Below are 22,637 nucleotides of genomic sequence, written 5' to 3'. Positions count from 1 at the left end.
GGCCTATCCTACAGCCAAGGAAAAAAAAAAGTTTGTCAAGGTGAAACTAGGAGCAAATGAAAGAGACAGAATTTCTACGGGTCTCACTGCGATTACAGCTGAGGCCTGTGACTCTCAGAGCAGCTTCCCCTCCTTTGCCCCAACATTCATTCTGCTTCTAAACACCAGAGCCTGTTTAGAAATACAAAGGTGCTCTGTGTCCACCAGCAACACACACACACACACACATATACACACACACACACATACACACACACACGCTCTCTCTCATTTAAATGCAGACGCACAGGCGTGTAAACACTTTGTGAACACAGAGGAACAAGTCTACAGAACAAAGATGTATACACAAGATGAGCCTCATTCATCAATATTCATAAATGTGTTTTAGTTTTCCTGTGTATTTGTATAAGCAACTACCTCTGTAATTGTTCAGATACATACATTGTGCAAGGATAAATCCCAATCATTCCTAAACTGGAAGCAACCTCAATCACATGACCTTAGTTATCAATTTATAACTATGGCACAACCTCAGAAAACATTAAGCAGAACACCAACAAAGATAGTATTAATGTAAGATATCATAAAATGGGCCGAAAAGAGATCAGAAAAAAACCAAACACATTATTTAGTAGCCAAGGTGCTGGTTTACTGTTTTATAGACAAATTACATTTTACATGAATATAATATAATTCATGGAATGCCACTTGAAAGATATGAAACAACAATTGCATGACATGAAAACTGAAATTAAAAACTGAATAACTGCATGCAGAACAAACTTCAGTAGGGGGCCATGGAATTGCAGATAAGATCTCCTAAGCAGATGAGTGCAGCTGCTATCATGGTGCAAGGTGGTGAGGGGCCATGGGTTTACTGAATTATTTTAATATTGCGTGTAAGCTACAGTAAAAGCACATTATAGTCAGATTTTGTGCAAGTTAAAACTCATCCTATTTTCTCCGGTCAGTTGTTCTTGATGATGCACTGTCGGTTACCAGGAAAAGACCTTCACAGATAAAGTTTTAATAAAAAACGTGACAACAACCAAGTTGAAAGCAAAAATCTCAATTGCTCCTTTAAAAACTTCTGCACAGTATCTGAAAAACTCTTGCTTTTATGTACATCCTATTGTATTTGAATGTTTTATTATTACTTGCACTAAAACTGGATCCTCAAGACAGTTTGAAGTTTTGTACAGACAATGATGAAGTGAAATAAAGTCACAATTGTACTGCATGTATAGGGAAAAAAACTATATAAACTTTAAACAAGCTTAATTCAGGGTTACTGAAACAAAAATATTTAAGTAGCTTGATAAATGAGGCCTACTGTTTGTGTATGTGCATAAACACATTTCCATATGAACACATAAAACAGGAAACCATATCCACTTATCTAATTCTGCACGTCCATTGTAACCTGTGGCTTATTCTGAACATACAGTATTGATCTCCAAAGAATACACACTCACACACACACACACACACACACACACACACACACACACACACACACACACACACACACACACACACACACACACACACACACACACACACACACACACACACACACACACACACACACACACAATCAGGCTGTGATTATATCATAAATGTCGGGCCAGGTTCAGGCGATGGGGGCTGCGTATAGCACTTACACATATGACAAGCAGACATTCTCCCCCTCTCCCCACACATTCCTCCAGAAAGTCATTCAAACACAGACCCTCCACTGCAGTCATAGATATCAAATAGACACAGATACATTAACACACACAGGTATGTACACTTACACACATAGAGATGGAGACATGCACGCAGAGAATGACAGAGAAACAGCGAGGAAGACGAAGCGAGTGTTGTTTTTATAGTGATTTCTCCTGGTTGACCACAGAGTAAAAACGAGCAGGGGGAGACTCTTGCAGACCCCAGAGCTTTTCAATGAAGACAGATTGCACTTGAGCAAGCTAGGCTGTACGTGAGTGCGAGTGTGAGTGTGTCTCTGTGTGTGCCGGCCAAGTTGATCCACGTCCATGCTCTTTAGGCTCAAGACCCTATCTCTGCCCCCCTCAGCTGCGAAATGCTGCAGTGATTGCTGGGTAATTACCCTTACACTTTATTCCTCTGCTCTCAGCACCATTAGTATTAATTCTTTTAGAGAGAGAGAGAGAGAGAGAGAGAGAGAGAGAGAGAGAGAGAGAGAGAGAGAGAGAGAGAGAGAGAAGGGAAGCCCTTTGATCTGAAAGAAAGAGAGAGAAAAAGAAAGGACGAGAGAAAAAGAGAAAGAAAGGAAGAATATGCGGCCACCCGGTGGGACCACAGCAGCTGTATGTCAACCTGTAGGTTCTGACCCCGGCACACTTTACAGTGATCTGGTCAGACAGGTCAAATACAGCATACAGTCATACGGTTCAACTGAGAGACAGGGGTCAAACTGTAACCCACTTGAGACAGAAACTGAAGTGCCTGCCTCAGATCTAAAATTATGAAACACTTGACTGCCATCAGGTTAGGCTGGAACAGGTCAGCCTGAGTTATGGCTTGTGTCATCATCAGGATACAGTCAGGTTTAGGTTCTCCATCAACTCAGGGAGTCATCAAAAACATTTGATTTCTTCAACTGCAGTGCATGTTTTGTGGTCAGGAAGAAGACGGACTTGAATAGCTGGAGCATGACATATGGCCCGACACTGGGCTTTTCTTGACTGATGTGTAGCCTGGCTCCAATCAGCCAGCCCCAGGCTCTCACCATTAACTCTGGCTGATTGCTGATAGGAGCAGAAGGGGGATACAGAGGGGGAGGGGTAGGGGGCTGTTTACCGGAACCTCCCCAGCTCCGGCAAGCTTATCTGTAGCCATGTCTCTGCACTGTGATTGGTCAGATGGAATCCATTAGGATGAAAGGCATTGGTGGCCTCATCACAAGATCTATCAAGATCACACACATGTTCACGCGCAGGAACTTTTGCAAGAGTTATCTATAAGGATCTCTGAGAAATACAGCTATTTCACACATATAATTAATCACCTGGAATACTTAGTGTACCCTTGAATGTATCTAGGTTAGGTATTCACTGTTTGGTTTCTGCAATGTTATTACATGAAGTGAGGTGACAGCTTAAGAAAATAAACATTTTAGTTGCAAAGTTTTTATATTCAGTAATGGTATTCAAGCTATGCATCTCAACTTTATAATCTTACTGATTAGTCAATAGACAGAAAATGCTGCTTTCAGCCTCTCAAATATGGATATTTCCTGCTTTTCTCTGTTTAATATCATATTAAACTGAGTATGTTTGGGATTTGTATTGACAAAAGAAGACATTTAAAGACATCACCTTGGACAAACTGGGACGACATCTTTCACTGTTTTCTGACATTTTTATAGATCAAACAATTAATTAATCATAATCTGCAGATTAATTGATTGTTAGTTGCAGACCAAAAAATATTAGTAGTAATATTTTATAGGGCTTTGCTGCGTAACTTTTGGAATTTTTCAGTACAAATGCCAATACAATATACTTCAGATGCAGTACAGATACTTTTTTCAATACCTTATTTTGAGGAATATAAACCTGTTTTTATATGAATTTTTTTTTTTTTAATTAACAAAATATGCCACATTTCTCAATGAGAATCAATCAGTATTAAGTGTTTTCTTAATGGAGGTAGCAGAACAAAAAATTGATAAAACATAGTTTAAAATTAACAGTTTCTTGATTCTGATCAATACATTTTGGCCAAAGATTTTGCAAACAAGACTAAAAATCTGACTAAGCATTTGATGCCAACTTGATATTCTTACCTGTGGTCACATTTCAGTCAGTAATCAAAATGCATTTTGAGGTTTGTTACCCAGCCCTTGTCAGCGTGCATCAGTTGACATAGTGACCTTTAGGCACACACTTATTATGATATGACTGTTAAAGAAGTAGTTTAAATTGAAGAAAAAGATAATTGTCTGTTATACTAAAGCAATGCCTTGTTAACAAACACACATACTGACACACGATTCACAATAAACAATGTGCCAATGCAGGACTAATATTTTCCTTTCTATCAACATGCAGCACTTCCCCACGCTATCCATATGCATCAAACTCAAATGCGCCAGTGTTGTTTTGGGGCAGTGTGTAAAACATGTGGGAGGAGGAAGAGAAAAGAGAGAGAAGAGAGCACCGCCTTTTTTTGGGGGGGGGGGAAACAAGACCCACCATAAGTCTGCATGGGTACAGTGGTAAAGTAGTAGTTAATCAGAATTCGGTCATTCCACAGTATGCATACGTTAATTCAACAAGGGACATGAAAATGGAGGGCATTTCAACGATAGTGAAAACCCATAAAATTGTAAAAAATGGACAGACGGGAGAGTAATTACTCTACAGAGAGACATCAAAGTATGTGTGTGTGTGGGAAGGGGGCGGGGGGCAGAGGAAATGTAGAAGGCCAGGGAACATCTCTTTATATCTCTCTCCCTCTCTCTACTTTTCTTCGCAGCCAAAGGCCTCATCGTGCTGATGACACCAGACCAGAGCAAGTGCTGAAAGAGTCTGGCAGAGGGTGCTCTGAAACAGAGACCTACTAGACAGTATCATAACTAACAGAGAGCCTTGTGTACAGGACATCCTTCTGTATAGACTAACACACACACACACACACGCAGACGCACACACACGCCCGATGCAGACGTAATCGAATCTCTCTGTCTGTGGTTGCTATAGGGAAGGAACATGATAGGGGATACTATACTTCCATGCACACAGCCAGCCTTTTTAAAAGCATGAATATGGATTGAGAAGACCACAATGTTTGTACATGAATAACACATGTATGCCAAAACCACACCACAACCGGCTCTGCATGTGTACCTCCCACCTCCCCTACCCCCCCAGCGAAAGAAAAAAAAAATAGGAACCAAAAATGAAAAAATAAATAAATAAATGCATCATTATGCATTGGTCATGGTCTCGTAGACCAAGGGCTCAAACAGAGCTCCCACTGTTCTGCGTTGTGATACGTAAGACCGAAAACGCCCGCACAAATCTAGCATATGCATTGCATTGCAAATTTTAGTTTTTAATTTAAAGACCTCATTATTTTTAGTTAAATTCAGCCTCTAACTATTAGGATCAATGTAGGGCTCAAACTACAGCACTGACATCACGGTACCAAGCTATAAGTCATGGTGACTGGGCATGAAGAGGCCCCTAGGAAAAGATAAAAACTCTCCCAAGACAGAAAATAGGGCACCAATGAGTAATACATGCTCCAATTTAAGATAGTCTCTGCAGTGGTGCAAGACAATGATTTCAAAAGTGTTTAGCACTGGTCTATCTGTGACTCATCTGCCCACCAGTCTGGGAGTCATTTTTCCAGCATGTAAAGTATCACTCACTGTATTAAAGAAGTGATTGCAGCACCAAAGAGAGGCTAAAGAGGGGCACTTTACCAGTCAGAAGTCCCACACTTCAAAGACCGATGGGGGCAACAAAGCTTTAAACTTCAAAGTCAGAGAAGTCTAACAGATCTAAGTGTGGTTTCACTGAAGTACTCTCAATTATATGTACATGAAGTTGTCTCATGGCACTCCCATATTGTATTCACATTTCTTTTTTATTATAAAGCAGGTTGAGGTGCTATATAAATACTATGAAAGTATCAAAACGCTCTATCCACAGAGAAATGCACAAAGCCCATTTTCAGAAAACTGTGTCTTTAAACGAGCCGCCAGGACTTCTGTACAGTTGTGATGTGACAACTAGATATAATATATATAAATATATATATACAAGTAGAAAGTGCTGCTACAGTGTCATCACAGTTACTCCCTGGCTGCAATTGTTGTCCAGAGACGCCGAAAGCACATATGCGAAAGACCTGGAAATGCTAACCAATCAGAGCAGTCTGAGCTTTTTTGGCAGGGGGGCTTAAAGAGACATGCGGTCTAAAAGGACCATTTTATTTTGATTTTTTTAAGGATGTAAACATTTTCTAGTAGAAACCCTGCAAACAAGTACATACCTGAAAATGAGCATTATATGTAGAAACAAATAAAAAAAAGAGACTGTAAACACTGTGCACTGTAAAAAGAAAACTGTAAACTGAATGATTCTAAACATCTAAAACAACACAGGACAAGGGTAGAAAGGTATGATTTACTAGTCAAAGAATACAAAACCGCAAAATGAAGAGGTTCACAAACTAAAGTTTGATACACCAGATTTACATTTCTTTTTTTAGTAGTCTTCCGTTCCATTTGGTATTACACCCACATAAAAATCCTACAGACAGTTGTTGCTCTAAGCTTTCCAGATGTCAATTCCTTATGACCGGAAAGAGAGCACGTTTGCACCCACACACAAACACCCACACACACACACACACACACAGACAAACAAAAGGAAAAACACATTATCACACTGATCCGTCATCAGCCTGTGACATCATCACCGACACTGTGTGGTTGGAAATTGGAATTGTTTGTAGTGAAGATAGAGAGCTTGTCGTAATAACACAGACATCATCTTTACCCTCAAAACTGTGCGGGAGGAGGACACATGTCCATGTGCGTCTGTGTGGGTCTGGTATACATATTGAATCTTTTCATCAGTGGAGGAGCATATTCAAGAGATTAATAGCCATATGAACTGTGTTTGGTTGACTCATTCAGAGCTGATAATTTTACGAGTTGGAGGCCAAGAACTCAATTGACTTTTAAATGATCTAAGCGAAACCTCGCCCCATTGTGTCATGAAAGCAACAACAGTCCTTGTTCATATTCAAAGGCCTTTTATAAGCTTCTCTGCTGTCCAACACCCAGCTGATCCCCAACCCGTCTTTGCTTTTCTGCATCTGGAATGTTTTGTCTGATCAAGAAAGTCCCCCTTTATTGGGGAAAATGTACCCTTGATATTAAAATACAGGAAGTGTCAGGGAAAGCTTTATCCTGTCCTGGGAAGACTTCAAACAAGCTAAGTCAATGTCTTTTACAATTGGGCTGCAATGACTTGTACGATATGAAACCGGGGAGGAAACAAGTTATGCTTCCAAGCTACATAGTATCCTAGAAAAAGACCCACTGTTTAGAAATACTACCATGGAATTATTAGTCATAACACACTACAGGGTTGGTTCACACAAATTACAAAGAAGATATTTTCTCATGTCCTATGAAGATATCTAGAAAAAAAGAAAGTTTCAGTATTATTTGGCCAGGTTTTCTGGCACCACCCAAATACAACAGATTAATGAAATTCCATATTTGGTGCTCCCAGCATTAAAAAAGTAAATTTTAAAAACTACACGAACATCTTACTCCAGAAATAATAGCCTGCTTACTCTGGGTAACCCAACAGGGACCTAACCGTTTTTATTGGAACTATTGTCTACTGAAGAAAGATGCCCTATAAAATATGCCGTTGACAGTATGTTGACAAATGGATTTGTTACTGCTAATTCACAACCCAAATTTTGTGACTGAAGATCAAAATGAGCTGGACCACACTACAATGTCTTGGTGGTCTCTTATTTTTTCTAGGTTATTCTATGGCATGATGCCTTAACTGAAAGCTGATAGACAGAGAGATAGAGAGAAAACAAGGGGTGAGAGATAGGGGGAGAACGTGCAGCAATATTCTTAAGTCGAAACCGCGTCAAGGACGTTGCAATTATGTGGTATGCACCTTAACCGGGGGTCCCGTGACTACACCTTTCAACATCTTTAAATTATCTATCTCACAACAGTATACTTTGCATTTAATGTTGCACTACTTGCACTATGTCCACCTGCATATCAGCCACATGCATATATAAAGTGAAAATGATCCCACTTATTTAAGTTATTGTTGATAAGTATTGCATTTTTGTTTTTGCTCATTATCTGATAAGTATTGTATAGTTTTTTGCTCATTGTTTGATAAGTATTGTTTAGTTCTGTTTTGTTTTTTTCGCATTATCTTTTGGTTTGGTTTGGTTAGCTTTGGTTACATTTCATGCTAGTATTAATACAATAGGCCAGTGTTTCCCAACCAGGGGTACTTGTACCCCAGGGGATATTTATGCAGTTGACTGGGGGTACATTGAAAGATTGTAGAATAGCTCAAGTAATTTGAAAAATATATAAATTATGATTTGATAACAGAATATTTCCACATATTAACATGAAGTCAACTGTAAGACCTAAACACTACAGGCCATATTTAGATGATCTATACCACATGGTCTAAAGTGCATGGCGCAAGGGCATTAAGGGCGTGTCCAACTTTACTTTTGCTAGTTAAATGAAGCATATTCTAGGCGCAAAGTAAGGCGCACAAGGCAAAGGAGGTCGTATTTAGTCTACCAATTAAACCTTGGTGTTCTCTCAATAAAATCAATCACAGGGTCATCTCCAATTCTATTTAAAAGCCAGATGCACCTGCAGCAGGTACATTACATTTCTATTTAAAGAGCGAAATCGGGGAATTGGAGAAGCAAGCGGTCCTGTACAAAGCAACAGATCCTCCGCTGTCTCACAGTCTTCTCATCCATCAACAACTCTTTTGGAGTTTAAGCAAATACAACAATAACCTATTTAACTGAGGAGGAGGAGGAGGAGGAGGAGGAGGAGGAGGAGGAGGAGGAGGAGGAGGAGGAGGAGGAGCATTGCTATGTATTCCTGTGTCTTTAACAAGCATGACAGAACTTCCGAATGAATGATTTTCTACCCCCCTCTAACAGTCCAGTCCCTGTAGGCTCTTGCTTTACTTTTTAGTATGTATTGTTTTGATGTATGAGTGTTTTCTTTAATGATTAAAGTAGCTACTTTCAGTGATAACGGTTCCAATGCGCACAGTAAAGTTACAAGGGTGTTTTTTGGGCATTTGCATTTTCCTGTCTGTTGATTATTAGTTTTGACAAAACAAAAGTTGCATTGGGTAGCCGTGGAAGAACAAGGTTTTGTCATTAGAGCTACTAACATTTCAAAATGGCATAATGCTGAATTAAAGTGTCAGCAAAGGCAAACTCTGAGAGTTGTAATGCTAAATTAGGTTCCTAAATTGAGCTTCACATTCATCAGCCTCAACACATTTGATTTGCTGGATGTAGGATCATCATAGTCATTGCTGAAGAACATGCAATCACCCTGTGGTTAGGTAATACATCGTTGGCATTTAGATTTGTGTCTGGGGAGGAATTCATGCTGCCTGCAAAGACTTCAAACACACAGAGCTTGTTGGTTTATTTCATATGAAGCCAGCAGCAACTTAGAGTGTATGAGAAAGCCCAGAAACAAAACCAGCTTTGAGTCCTGCTCTAGCTCCACTCCTGCCTTTCCCTTGAGACACAGGACTGTAAGTTATAGCCCACAGGGACTTATGGGAAATAGGAAGTTTTGGAAAACAAATAGATTGTGGTCAGTGTATACTGTGTGGCTAATGGAGTGAAACACCTGTCAGTTCACTGTGTAAAATGTATGTGGAAAATACCTGCCCTGGTTCTTCATTCAAATATCACTTATTTCATTCACATTATCTCATCACATTAACACATGAAAAAAAACAGTGTCACTACGCATTGCTGACCATCACTGCTGTATTTTTTAAAATGTAGCATGATGAATGAGGAAGGGTTTAAAGAGCAACACTGTATGTGTGAGGAGAGGTCAGGCAGATTGCAGCATATTGCCGGCCTGATTTTGTACCCCAATGTGCAGGCTCGACCCTACACATATTGGAGGCTCGATTTCTATGTAAATATAGTTTTGCGGCTTGCTGGCACATTAGGCGGAGGTGCTGATCACGCAAACTGTTGTGCAACCCACAGCCGGGAGTTTTAAAAGCAGGAAACAGGTGATCACAGAAAAGAGAGACAAGTCATCACCTGGTCATCATGTCAACAAAATATCGACCGTCAAGATGAGCGATTGGAACTTTGCCAATGTGGTTTTTCGTAGGGAGAAGAAACAAGTGATCAGCAAATTAAAGAACTTGAAAAATATTCAACATGGTCAGTGACCACAAAAACAGGAGCGCAACTTTGTGCTTCATATCACGTCACATTTTTAGGCTATGTCTATTTAAGAAAGCCGGCTTTTAAGAAAAGAGAAATATTACGCAACGGTTTCACATAGACAGGACGTCAAATTTCCGCCTTTGCCTGGCCGCCAATGTGACGGCTTTTCTGTATAAACACCCCTATAGAGAAAAAAGAGGAGAAACACATAGAAACAGAAGATGAGAGAGGCTTTCTGCAAAGAGACAGATGACAAAACATCAATAAATAAGATGGCCAGTGTGAAATCAGCCATATTGCCAAGTCATTTTCAACCTAATCTCAGGTGGAACCTAACGGAGTACAGCACAGGAAGCATGTAAAGCTCATCTTGACACTTCCAACACAGAAACACCCTGAGGTCACACAAACATTATAATTTATTTGAACATATCCAAACACACATACACATGCATACACACGGATTCATGGCACTGCAGACCTTTAGAGCCCTTTTTCATTAAACACAGCAAGTGGGAGGAGAGAGAGGGAGATCTAATTTGAGGACATGAGAGGAAACAAGGACATTGAGAGGGAACCTTTATGTGTGTGTAATTGGTCTATAGAGGAATTGCCAACATGCGCGCCACAGGTGGCCACAGGCCCTGTCTAAAAAGCGAACCCAGTAAAGGTCATTAAGGCCTCTGAGACATGCCTTGCAAGTGTGTGAATATGTGTGTGTGTGTGTGTGTGCTGCTCTGGGTATAGAACACAATTAGACGGGAGGGTATGTAGCACCCAATAATGTCATAATTTCCTGAAAATGTAATACAATTAATTAATAAAACCCAATAATGGAATAACTTGACCAGTAAGATAATAGCATGTCCTGACTGTTATTATAATAAAATTTTACCAAAAACTCTGGGTCATTTTTTCAGGGCTGCCCAGTGATAGTGGATCAGTTAAATCATCTGTTGGTGACCCCTCAGTTGACTTGAAATTCCTCAAGTTGAGCCATCGTTTTTTTTTTTTGTGTCAATCAGTGTGCACATTATTTATATTTTTATATTTTATCAGGGCATGAGCGAGCATCAAGTCCACAGCCCCAGGAAGCGGCAAGGTCAAGGCGAGGGATGCTATTAAGCTTGCGGCTGGTTCACCACCCGTTGAGCAGTTTAAAATTATTTTCAGTTATGAAAACTGTGACGGGCCTCGACTGTGGCATTGGACCATATTTTGACTGTTAATGTGGTCAAAATGATCACTGGAATCCATGCCAATTAATTTTCTGATTGCTAGATGGTTTATATAAAAAAAAGAACAAATATACACAAAATACCTGATTTGGGCACAGCCCTAGACTTTTTTTTTAAAAACACATTATCAGTAAAATTTTTACAATGTCAGTCAGGACCTTTTATTACATTATTGGTCAACATATTACATTATTAGGTTTTATTACCGATCAGGTTAACTCTCAGGAAATTATTACATTATTGGATGCTGCAAGGTATCTTAGAAAACCATATGTAATAACGATCACCTGTGAGCAGCAGATCTGAGGCACACTGCCTATTCACGATGCCAGAAATATGATCATGTGTCCAGAACCAGAACTGAAAATGAATTTACATAATTTCCAATATGATTTAATTCAATGAGCAATAGTTTTTTCCTGGAAAATGTAGGATGGAAAAGGACTAATTTAAAGAGTTTTTCTTTGTTGAATGTAACTAAACCTAATCCCGACTAAATTCAGGACTTGTTAACTTTGTTAAAGCTGTATTCATTTTACATTTTTTTTGCCCTTATGAGGCAGCTGAACAGGCTGAAAACACAACAGTGATATGTTATTGGGTGATAATTCTTTGTGGGTTTGTCACTAGGAGTGAACCCTTGACTCACTTACCTTCTTCTGCAGGACATTAACCTTCCGCTCCTTGACATCTAGCATGTCCTTCATGTCTCTGATCTCTCCTGTTAATGTGCTCTTTTCATCAGTCAGGTCCTGCAGCTGCTTGGTCTTCTTGGTCAGGAACTGCTCCTTCTCCTCCAGACGAACCCGCAGAGCATCTACCTAGATAAGTCCAAAACAGGAAGTTTAGATAAGCAGATAAGAAGTCAAGACAGAGACACAAGGGACAAACCAACGGGGAGTTTAACCGACATATCAGACAAAGATCTCAATGGAGCTGCTGTACAACACAAACTACTTATAATAATAGATAGGTAGACAGAGAGTCAGACAACCAGAGAGAAAAGAGGAAATAAGAGTCAGTAATATAACACAATATTCATACAGTTCAGACAGACAGATAGATGGACAGGCAAGCATATAGGCTGACTGTAATCTGCAGTAGACTGCAATAGACAGGAAACTAGACTGGAGGACAGGAAAAGAGACTGAAAAATAGAAACACTTAAAAAATAGGAAGAAATAAACGACTCAAAGGTTACACCATATGTCTCAACACATTTAGTTGTTGACATTTGAAGTAGTAAAAGTTCTACTTTGACCTACTGTCCGTAATATGTGTGTGTGTGTGTGTGTGTGTGTGTGTGTGTGTGTGTGTGTGTGTGTGTGTGTGTGTGTGTGTGTGTGTGTGTGTGTGTGTGTGTGTGTGTGTGTGTGTGTGTGTGTGTGTGAAAGACCAGGAGCCTGGAGCCTGTCCCATCATTTGTTATTGAGAGCGCTACGTGATTGAGCCAGTGCTGCCATAGATCAGACTGCTCACACACTTCATACTCACACATTAAAGTCCTCTGTATCTGGCTGCGTGGAATGAGATGAGTGATATGTGAACTCACTCCAGAACGTCTTATTGGACATCTATCAGTGTTCTACTGCTCTGCCTACAGTGACACACACACACACACACATACACACACACACACACACACACGCACACACACACACACACACACACACACACACACACACACACACACACACACACACACACACACACACACACACACACACACACACACACACACACACACACACACACTCTCAGCTGAAAAGACTGTGCGCTCCTCTATTGCTCTTCAACCTCTGATTATATTTCCAGCACTTTTTGCCATGGCGCAATGAGCGAACCCATTTGAACTGAATTTTGAATTGTGCCTGTGTTAATATGAATTCAAGAGACACGCACACACACATACTGTAGATAAAGGGAAGCAGTAAGGGAGGACTTGTTAACAGTCATTTTTATAAGTCTCACTTGGACAAGCAGGGGATGTGTGAAAACACTTAAAGCACAGACTCTGTTGTACTCTTCAGCTCATCTCTCAACTATTTCACAGGGCATGTAAGGAGATTCATAAAGGGAGGGAGTAGAGGTGGAAAGTAACTAAGTCCATTCACTTAAGAACTGTATCAAAGTACAAGATATGTCAAGTTTTCAGCTTTATGCTACTTATTTGTAGACCAATACACTTAAGAGGAAAAAAATTGTTACTCCACAGTATCTATTTCACAGTAACTGTATAGCTACTTTGAATATTGAGGGTTTAAAAGCCTATAATGAGCACATAAAATATGATGCACTGTTGAACTGTAAATTAAGCATAACCAACAGTATACAAAATAGTTCAAATTAGTTGCCACACAGCAGCCCTTATTTTGACTGATGATTCACAAATATATTAGAATAAAATGATCATGCTGTGTTTTTTTTCAAGGACCTGTACCAAACAAAGCGATACCACAATACTTAATTCAGAATGTTTTTTGACACATATTTTGCCTTTAAGAGATTGCTATTTGGATATAGCCAGATAAGTTCATATTACAATTTCAACAAAAATGTGAATAATTGTGCACCCCTATTTCCTTTACATTAAATAAATAGTTCAATATTTTGGGAAAATCAAACAGTCATGAGATCAATACAGGGAGGCAATTAGCTTAGCACCTGGAGGCAGGGGAACAGCTAGCCTGCATTGTTCTCTCCATTAATCAAAAATACATCTTCCAGCACATTTTAAGAGGATTCATTAATCTTTATTTAACATTAATATTATGTGAATTGTGATAGACTTAGTATGTACATATGTGGACCTGAATATTTCTCCCACCACTTGTTGGAAGTATTTTAGTGACTAACCATGAACAATAATATGGCACTTACAGCTACACACAACACAACAGATACACTGAGAACACAATTGAGAGGTATAGCTGTGGGGGGGGCCACAATTAGTTTGTACTTGTCTGTCTGTGTGTATGTACTTGTATAAAATGAGTGTGCACCATGAAGGCCGCAGACACACACAGGGCTCCTCTCAAGCAGTAGCATTAGAAGCAGGCCAGGACCCCCAGGTGTAAGATGGTGAAGTATTTATCTCATATTGCTCCTCTGGCAGACAACCAGAGTCTAATACTAAGCCCTGCTCTGTCCTTCCCAGTACACACTGGTGCACACACACACGCACACACACACACACACACACAAACTAGTGGAACCACTAATCCTTTATACGTACGGTATGTTAGCACATGCACATCATCCTATGCTGTGCCCATGTGCTGCTGCATGAGTGTGTGTGTGTGTGTGTGTGTGTGTGTGTGTGTGTGTGTGTGTGTGTGTGTGTGTGTGTGTGTGTGTGTGTGTGTGTGTGTGTGTGTGTGTGTGTGTGTGTGTGCGTGCGTGCGAGTTTGCCACTGTGTGAATGAGACAGAATAAGGGAGAAAGAGAGACTGCCCCCCCCCCCCCCCCCCAACCCCCAACTCCACCTGGCAAGGAGCAATTTAGAAAGAATGTAGCAGAGAGGCCTAACAGGAAATCCCTGCTGTCTCACCTGTACTGGCCCACTAAGCTGTGATAGTACTGTACAGACGCCCTGCTAATACCCTCTTAAAGCACTCACAGCTGCCAGGCACAGTACATGAAAAACAAGGAGGGAGAGATGGACAGATGAGGAGGGAGGGATGAAAGGATGGAGAACAGGATGAAAGCAAGTAGAGGGATAAATGAAAGAGTGTGAGAAGGTGGAGAGAGATGATGGGAATTCTTCAGAGCACATTAACACCATTGACCTGCGGCTCCTCCACTGGCTACAACTACTACTCCATCAGCAGGTCGGTACAGGAAATACTCTTTGGCTTTATCAGCTTGCACTCATGCTGAGATGATAGACAGCTAACAAGTCAAGGTGATTAACCTTTCGCTTCTCCTTCAATTTCCTCTCCAATTTTCCTTTCCCCCTAGTGCCGTTCTTCTTAATGTCATCTTCCAACAACACCTCTCCCTTTCAACCCGCCACTACTACCTCTCATTCAACGCTCCAGACATGCTCCAAACTCTCCAGGAGTTTTCCTATTGCCGTTTAAAGGTGCGGTTCCCGTGGTGAGACAAAGTGATGCGCCGGTGTGAGAAAGTCCCTAAAGTCCTCAATCCAGGCTGATTTTTGGACAGGCTCACATTTCCCAGCTATGACTCTGTAGGTTCACGCATTTCTGTGTGTTTCCATGTGAAAGCGATAGCACACAAAGCAGAACTGGCTGGGGTATTAATTCTGCTTATGCAACTGGACACTGGGGAGCACATCGTATTTTGTTAGCTTTTTTTTTTGTTTAGTGTATGAAAGAAAATGTGAGAGAAAGTGAAAAGTGAGGGAAAGAAATAGAGGGGCCCACTGCTGTCCAGTCTGACCCAGTTCAAAAAGGGACACTGCACATTTCATTGAGGCGTTCCTCAGAAAAGATTAATTGAAAATACATCTTTATCACACCATCTTCCCCCCAAAACCCCACAGCTTTCCAGGCCGGCAATCAGCACCATATAATTAAAAAAAATGACCTTGATATGTTTTCAAGACTTCATAGTTGCATAACTATTAGTTCTTTGGGATATTTCTTGAAACCAATAGTAACGGACTACTAACCACTCTATGGACCACACACACATACAGTATAGTATGTATAAGTATCAACTAACATGCAACTATGAACAAACAAAAACACACTCATTCTCCTTGACTTCCACTCTCATTATTGCAATGACAGCCAAATGTGGATTCTGGACACTGGTTAGCAAAGTAAAACAGAGGCTTAAAGAAAACAGCCTCTCTGTTTGTCCTCACCTCCCTTTTTCCTGCCTCACATTTCATCATAAAAGTTTTTCTGGCAGGCGAATCTGCAAAGGTATCAGGCCCAGCATCGGCTCTGGGCCGTAATAAACAACACAGGGACTATATGAGAAGACCACAGTCAAACGGCAGAACCAGAGACGATGGGGAAACCACAGCAAAAGCCTGGGGATGCACTAATACTTTCATATTCACACACTGACAGTTGCACTCTCACTCACCCACTTGGGTGTAAATACAGTCATAAGTTGACCAGAAAAACATTCCTAATATGATCTCTTATCTCCTGTCTGTTTCTGTAGCTCTTTAAGTATTTCTGTCTTTTACATACTATACACACACACACACACACACACACACACACACACACACACACACACACACACACACACACACACACACACACACACACACACACACACACACACACACACACACACACACACACACACACACACACACACACCATGACTTTCACTCTTTGTTTCTGTTCAAAGAATAAGTATGAATTCCACTTCAGCTGACAACACCACCATAAAAGTTAAAATCCCAAGCGTAGGTCTGTTGTGGCGTATGGGGCGTCTGAACTCGGGTCTGCTCAGGCTGCTGTGATGCACTACACACAGCTGTGTGAGCTATTCACTTCTCTGGCTGTTTGACTTCCAGCCAGCCTGTATAAATACAGCACAGAGCAGCCGATGTAATTTATTTAACGACCTGTGCTGTGAAATTAATCATCTAAATTTATGAAATAATGTTCGGTTAATTCATGTTTGTCTAGCATTAATGTGGCCAAGTCTGGATTGTATCACTGAAAGAAGGAAAGCTGTCTCATTTTAACATAATGTTAGACCACCAGAAAGTCTCCTATATCAGCTATAATCATTCAAATATCTCCTTTTTATTGCATCAAAGAGAAACCAACACACTCTCATGTGATGAGGAAGAGAGAGAATGAATGTAGATAGCCAGTTGCTGTTAGTCTTGCTTTCATTTTGACTAAAAAAATAAAAATAATGTCCGCATTATTACAGGTTGGTGAAAGGTGAATAAAAACAATGACTAATCCAACTTATTAAATACATACCGTATGTTTACAGTATTCACAGATGGTGTATAAGCACCTGACAATGGGTGTCTTTTACTCATACAGATGTGAGAATGAGTAGCGTTTAATTATCCATAGTTTCCAGATGAGGCAATAGAAACTTCCATTAGATGTCAGGGGGTCACTGTTGAAAGGTTGTGAGGTTAAACAGCATGAGGACCAAAGTGGGATTTTTTCATATGAGCACATTAATGCAATTTGGCATGAATGTGTGTGTGCACAGGTGCAGGGGGGAGTGTGAACAAGGGTCGAGCTTCTCCACGACCCAGATCTGATTCTGGGTTCTCTCGTTTTTTCACGTACATACTCACACACGTATACTGTGTTACAAGATTATGCATACACAGAAGATTTCCTCTCCACCTGAGCTGACTGCACCAGACATGACAACACCAGAGTTGATCTGTGCGGAAATGAGGGACGTTTTCTGTCCTGGGTTTTTAGGCTGGGTGTCGTTTGAGGTGTGTCATCAAATCCAGGGTTAAGGCAACAGTTAGAGCTCTGATCAGGAATTGTATATTAGACAGATCACCCCAGGGCTGGCTCTGGATAATAAGCGGATGTAAACTGCCTCACAACAGGGGCTGCGAGGTGGAGTTTGGGGCACAGTCTCATTGTACACTCCGACATCTTTGGATCAAACCATGGCAACACAGCTGTCTGCCCACGGGCTACAGAGGGAACATGGGAAAGCGCAGATGTAAAAAAAAAAAAAAACAAGGACAAGGACAGAGACGCACAGACACAGAACTCCCAAGATCCACTAACAAAAGGATCTTTGTCAACAGAATGAATGAATGTTTTCTGCCAAAGCATGAAAGTCAATCATGTCATGCTCTTGGTATTATATCAGATGATGGATATATGACACAGAAAATGTAGGGGACTCACCCCAAGTATCCTCACTGCACACATCTGCCTCATTCCCTTGTTCACCCTCCATCCATCATCATTACCTCCTCCAGCAGAGATGGACACCACACACACACGCACACGCACATTTAAAGGATGAGGCGCTGCAGGCGTTCCCCCTCATTAACACTTGCACCTTCTTTGATTATTTTTCCTGATCATTTCCAGCACCACACGCCAGTTGCTACATCCTGTTTCCAGGGAATCCATTTCCTGTCAAACCACAGTGAAAAGTCACTATTGCAAACATGTGCAGAGAGATTGCGGGTCTGCAGTGTACAGTGCCTGAAATCAGCTTAATTTCTGCTTGATCAACAAGTGAAACAATTTCTTATGTTACTTGTGCTAACATTTTTTTGGCAAACTGCTACTTCCAAAGTCAACCACCATTACATTACATTGTTACATTGTCTTACCATTTGTGGTAAAACTGTACATGTTTAGTGTGTAAGTGTATATTTGTATGTGTGTGTGTGTGTGTGTGTGTGTGTGTGTGTGTGTGTGTGTGTGTGTGTGTGTGTGTGTGTGTGTGTGTGTGTGTGTGTGTGTGTGTGTGTGTGTGTGTGTGTGTGTGTCTATATGAAATTATAGGTTAAGTGGTCAGAGCAAAGCAGGGTGACCCTGAAGAGAGAGGAGGTCAGAACAAAAAGAAAGGAGAATATTGTCTCTGGCTGTCTCTATCAGCACCTCACTGCCTACTGGTTAACCAGCCGCTGACTGATGGCAGACCAAGCAATGCCCTAATTACTCCCTGTGTTTATATGTTTTTTGTTTTGTTTTAAAATTGTGCCAAAATACAAAACGTGAAAAAATGCAGAGAGAGCACACACACTTTCCAGAGACCTTTATGTGGGATAAACCATCACACAAATGAAGTTTAGATGTCCTCAAACTTAACGCATCTTTTACGCTGAAGTATGCGGTATGCATGACAACACAAATGTGCAAGTTTTTGTGTGCAAACCCTTGTGTTTGTCCACTCTTTCGTTTGTGCACATATTTACCTCGTTCCCTGTGTAAATCATTAAATATCTCTTCCCCATTCTGACCCCTATAACTCCACTTTATGGCTTTTCCACATGGCCTCCGAAGAACTCGCGGGGGCTTTATTTTGGACGGCACCATGTTTGTTCTGGGGGGCCCGACGCTTTGCTACTCACACTGCATCCCAAACCGCACCACCCCAGGAACCCAGGATCATGGTGTTCGAGAGTGGTGACCGTGGTCAGTCGAGTTCAGATGAGGTCATATTATAACTGGTCTGCAACAGGCTCATCAAAAGAGGCCCATGGGTTAAATGTGAAGTTGATAATTAGTGGTCAGCCTAAAACATGAACTGTTTTCCATTTGCTTATGCTAACCACCTCACTGTTGTCTTCAATGTGTTCATCATGTTCTCACCTAAGCTTAATTTGTACATACACACTTTCTTGCAGTAATATCAATAGATTGGGGAAGAAAATGGATAGAGGAGAAGCAGAAGTATGCAAGAAAATAGCAGGAGGGGGGCAGAAGACAGATGGAGGTAGCTAGCATAACGGAAGAGAAAATATCGACAGAGGGAGCAAAAGGGAATGAGGCAGAAAGAAAGACAGAAAATGAGAACATAGCAGGGGGAGAGTACCAGGCAGAGTGTAACCAGGTTGAGGCCACATCTCTTCTCTGCCTCACTACCTACATGAACCATTAATCAGCAAAGAGAACAAGGAAAGAGCAACAAAAATAGTCCAGCGGGGACCACAGCGCCCCGTACCATCGCATCACTCACTGACAAAAGCCCACAGCTTTCTACATCCATCAAGCAACTCTATTCTCTCACTTCTTACTTCCTCCTGTCGCTCCATCTATCCTTGATTCTTTCCGTCTCCGGATTGTTTTTTTATTTTCCTATTGTTTTCCCTATTCATCACTGTCATTATGGTTGATGTTAGCAAGTCACTTTTGAGTCATTTATATCTTCCTCAAGTCATTACAACTCAACCTCAAAATCAAAACTCAGTGGAGGTCTTCTGGCAGACATGCTGCAAACGCTGCTGATGAAAGAGAACACAAGATATTTGAGGTCACATCTGAGAAAGTTAAACTGAAATACCGCATACTGCTCTCTGTAAACACAGACATGTTGTTACATCGCAAAACGTACATTAAAGGCGTGCTGCTAATAACACTTCTGCTGGCGTTCTTCAAGGAGCAACATATCAAATGTTATGTTGCTGTGTTATTTATGTAGGAACCTTGATCTGACTTCAGGTCTAGATCCTAGAGTCTTGGGGGGGATGGGGGGTGGCCACCTGCAAAATGCTCGCCTCAAGTGATGAACATGCTAAATCATCACTAAATCAAAGTAAATCGACCTTCACAAATTTAGTTTAGTTTAGTTTATTTGTTTCAGGGACCATGTAGAAAATTAATTGGTTACATAGTGTAAAAAGATGATTTTTTACTAGATTCTAGCTAAAAGCTAATTTCCATCTGCAGTCCCTGGGCAGGAAGAAACAAGATTAAGAACGCACACACACACACACACACACACACACACACACACACACACACACACACACACACACACACACACACACACACACACACACACACACACACACACACACACACACACACACACACACACAAAGTAAATGAATATCATGGAAGTTATGGCCATATGCAGCAATACTGAGTACAGATTGATAATTAGTGCTGAATTAGTGCTGACAAGACTGATTTCTTAATATCCATTTTTTTTACCTCACGTGAGAAAGCATGGAAATCTGTAACATTTTTTAGAATGCTTGTAAGTGCCTGTGAATGTTCTCATTTGTCCAGGTCATCGTTATCCTCAAAGCAATTTCAGTCAAAAGCAACTGGACTTGGTTATTTGTCTAGGAAGACGTTTCACCTCTCATCCAAGAGGCTTCATGAGTTCATGTACGCATCTGACCAGGCTGGGGACTGGTTGGGAGAGTGTTCCATGCCTTAGCTCTAAAGGAGAAGGCTGATTGCGCGATTTGGGAGGCTACAATCCCCCTTGTGATGGATCTAGTAGCTCTAGCAGCTCTGCCCATTCGTTCAGAGCAGAGATAGACAAATTCTTTCAAAGGTGGTGGAGCAGCATTATGAATTATTTTGTGTTTAAGGCGCATATCAAAATACAATATGAGATGGACAAGGCTAAGCATATACTTAGCATATACCTGTGCCATACTGGGCGTATGGCACAGTGGTGGTATTAAAAAAACCTCCACTAATATCTGCCAACACCCGTAAGTACAACATTATCTGTGGCATCAAAATTTTATAGCTCAGATTATGTGACTCAGTTAATTACCACTAAAGCAGATGGTAAAGACAGCAGTAACATGTCAGACAGGGAATGCCAAAAAATGATTTGTGCTAAGACACTGGGGCAAAATAAAAAAGAGTCATTGTGCTGCTTTTTGCAGTTGCTAAACCTGCAAAAATACGATAAAAAGAAAGTGTAATTCTCAGGGTTAAATGCACCCCTACCTGCGCTGCCAAGCAATTAGCGTCTCAGTGCTGCTGTACTATTTGCATGTATTTAAGTTAGGGTAATATGCATATATATTTGGCGCATATATATTTGGCCCATTTCTATGCAAATGAGCCTCTTTGCAAAAACAGTTCAATTCACAAAGATCGGCACTAATAGCCGATGCAGTGAAATTATTAGTGTCTTCAGAGAGTTGATGGCAATAAAATGCATTATAACGGTTGTCCTCTGCATGCATACAGTACATTATATGCAAATGTCAGCCTTTAGTTATTTACTACTACTAATGCAGTGATTTAAGGACTATGGTTATGGTAAAATGTACCCTACAACACCAACTCACATAAATGATTGTTTTCCATATTTGATCATTAAGAAATATTGCAGAGCTGTTTGACATTGAATCATTTATTTAAGGCACAAGCTGTTGTGTTGTGTTGCAGTTAGAAAGAGAGCTGGTTTTTGGGGGGAAGCTGCTGCCAAGTGAGGTCAATAAATTCTGGTAAGGTGTAATACAACTATTTGCTTAACTTAGAAAAGAACCTATTGAAAAAACTAAATTACAGAGAGGTTATTTGTAAGGTCAGGGTCAGCAACTAATTACAGTGGGATAAGCAATCAGTTATATGTAGATTATTCTTGAAGAATGTTCTACTTTGGTTTTAGTAATTTAAGTTGAGTTGGTGGCGTTTCGTTCATACTCCATACCATTTACCAGATAAAAAATGGATAATAAGAAATCAGTCTTGTCAGCACTAATTCAGCACTAATCATCAATCTGTACTCAGTATTGCTGCATATGGCCATAACTTCCATGATATTCATTTACTTTGTGTGTGTGTGTGTGTGTGTGTGTGTGTGTGTGTGTGTGTGTGTGTGTGTGTGTGTGTGTGTGTGTGTGTGTGTGTGTGTGTGTGTGTGTGTGTGTGCGTGCGTGTCATAGCTTAATAAACGTTCATCCGATCTACTTTGATCTGTATTTTTGACCCCATGTGCTGCAATAGGTTTTGTTGAACTACAGGGTCCTAT

At 40.7% G+C, this 22,637-nt stretch overlaps 1 protein-coding gene across 1 annotated transcript in view; it reads right to left on the bottom strand.

The window, feature by feature from the left end:
* LOC310951212 (ERC protein 2) overlaps positions 1-22,637 on the bottom strand; it is a gene marked incomplete at both ends in the record, with an annotated part of 120,614 nt that overhangs the window by 73,857 nt on the left and 24,120 nt on the right. Inside the window, one exon of the mRNA XM_083919333.1 lies at positions 11,894-12,057. Within this exon, the coding sequence (XP_083775459.1) occupies positions 11,894-12,057 (164 nt within the window). The remainder of the gene's footprint in view (positions 1-11,893; positions 12,058-22,637) is intronic.

The sequence above is a fragment of the Echiichthys vipera genome, assembly GCF_963691815.1.
Source record: "Echiichthys vipera genome assembly, chromosome: 9".
Taxonomy (NCBI): domain Eukaryota; kingdom Metazoa; phylum Chordata; class Actinopteri; order Perciformes; family Trachinidae; genus Echiichthys; species Echiichthys vipera.
Note: the sequence above shows the minus strand (reverse complement) of the source record. Positions and strands in the feature narration are given on the sequence as shown.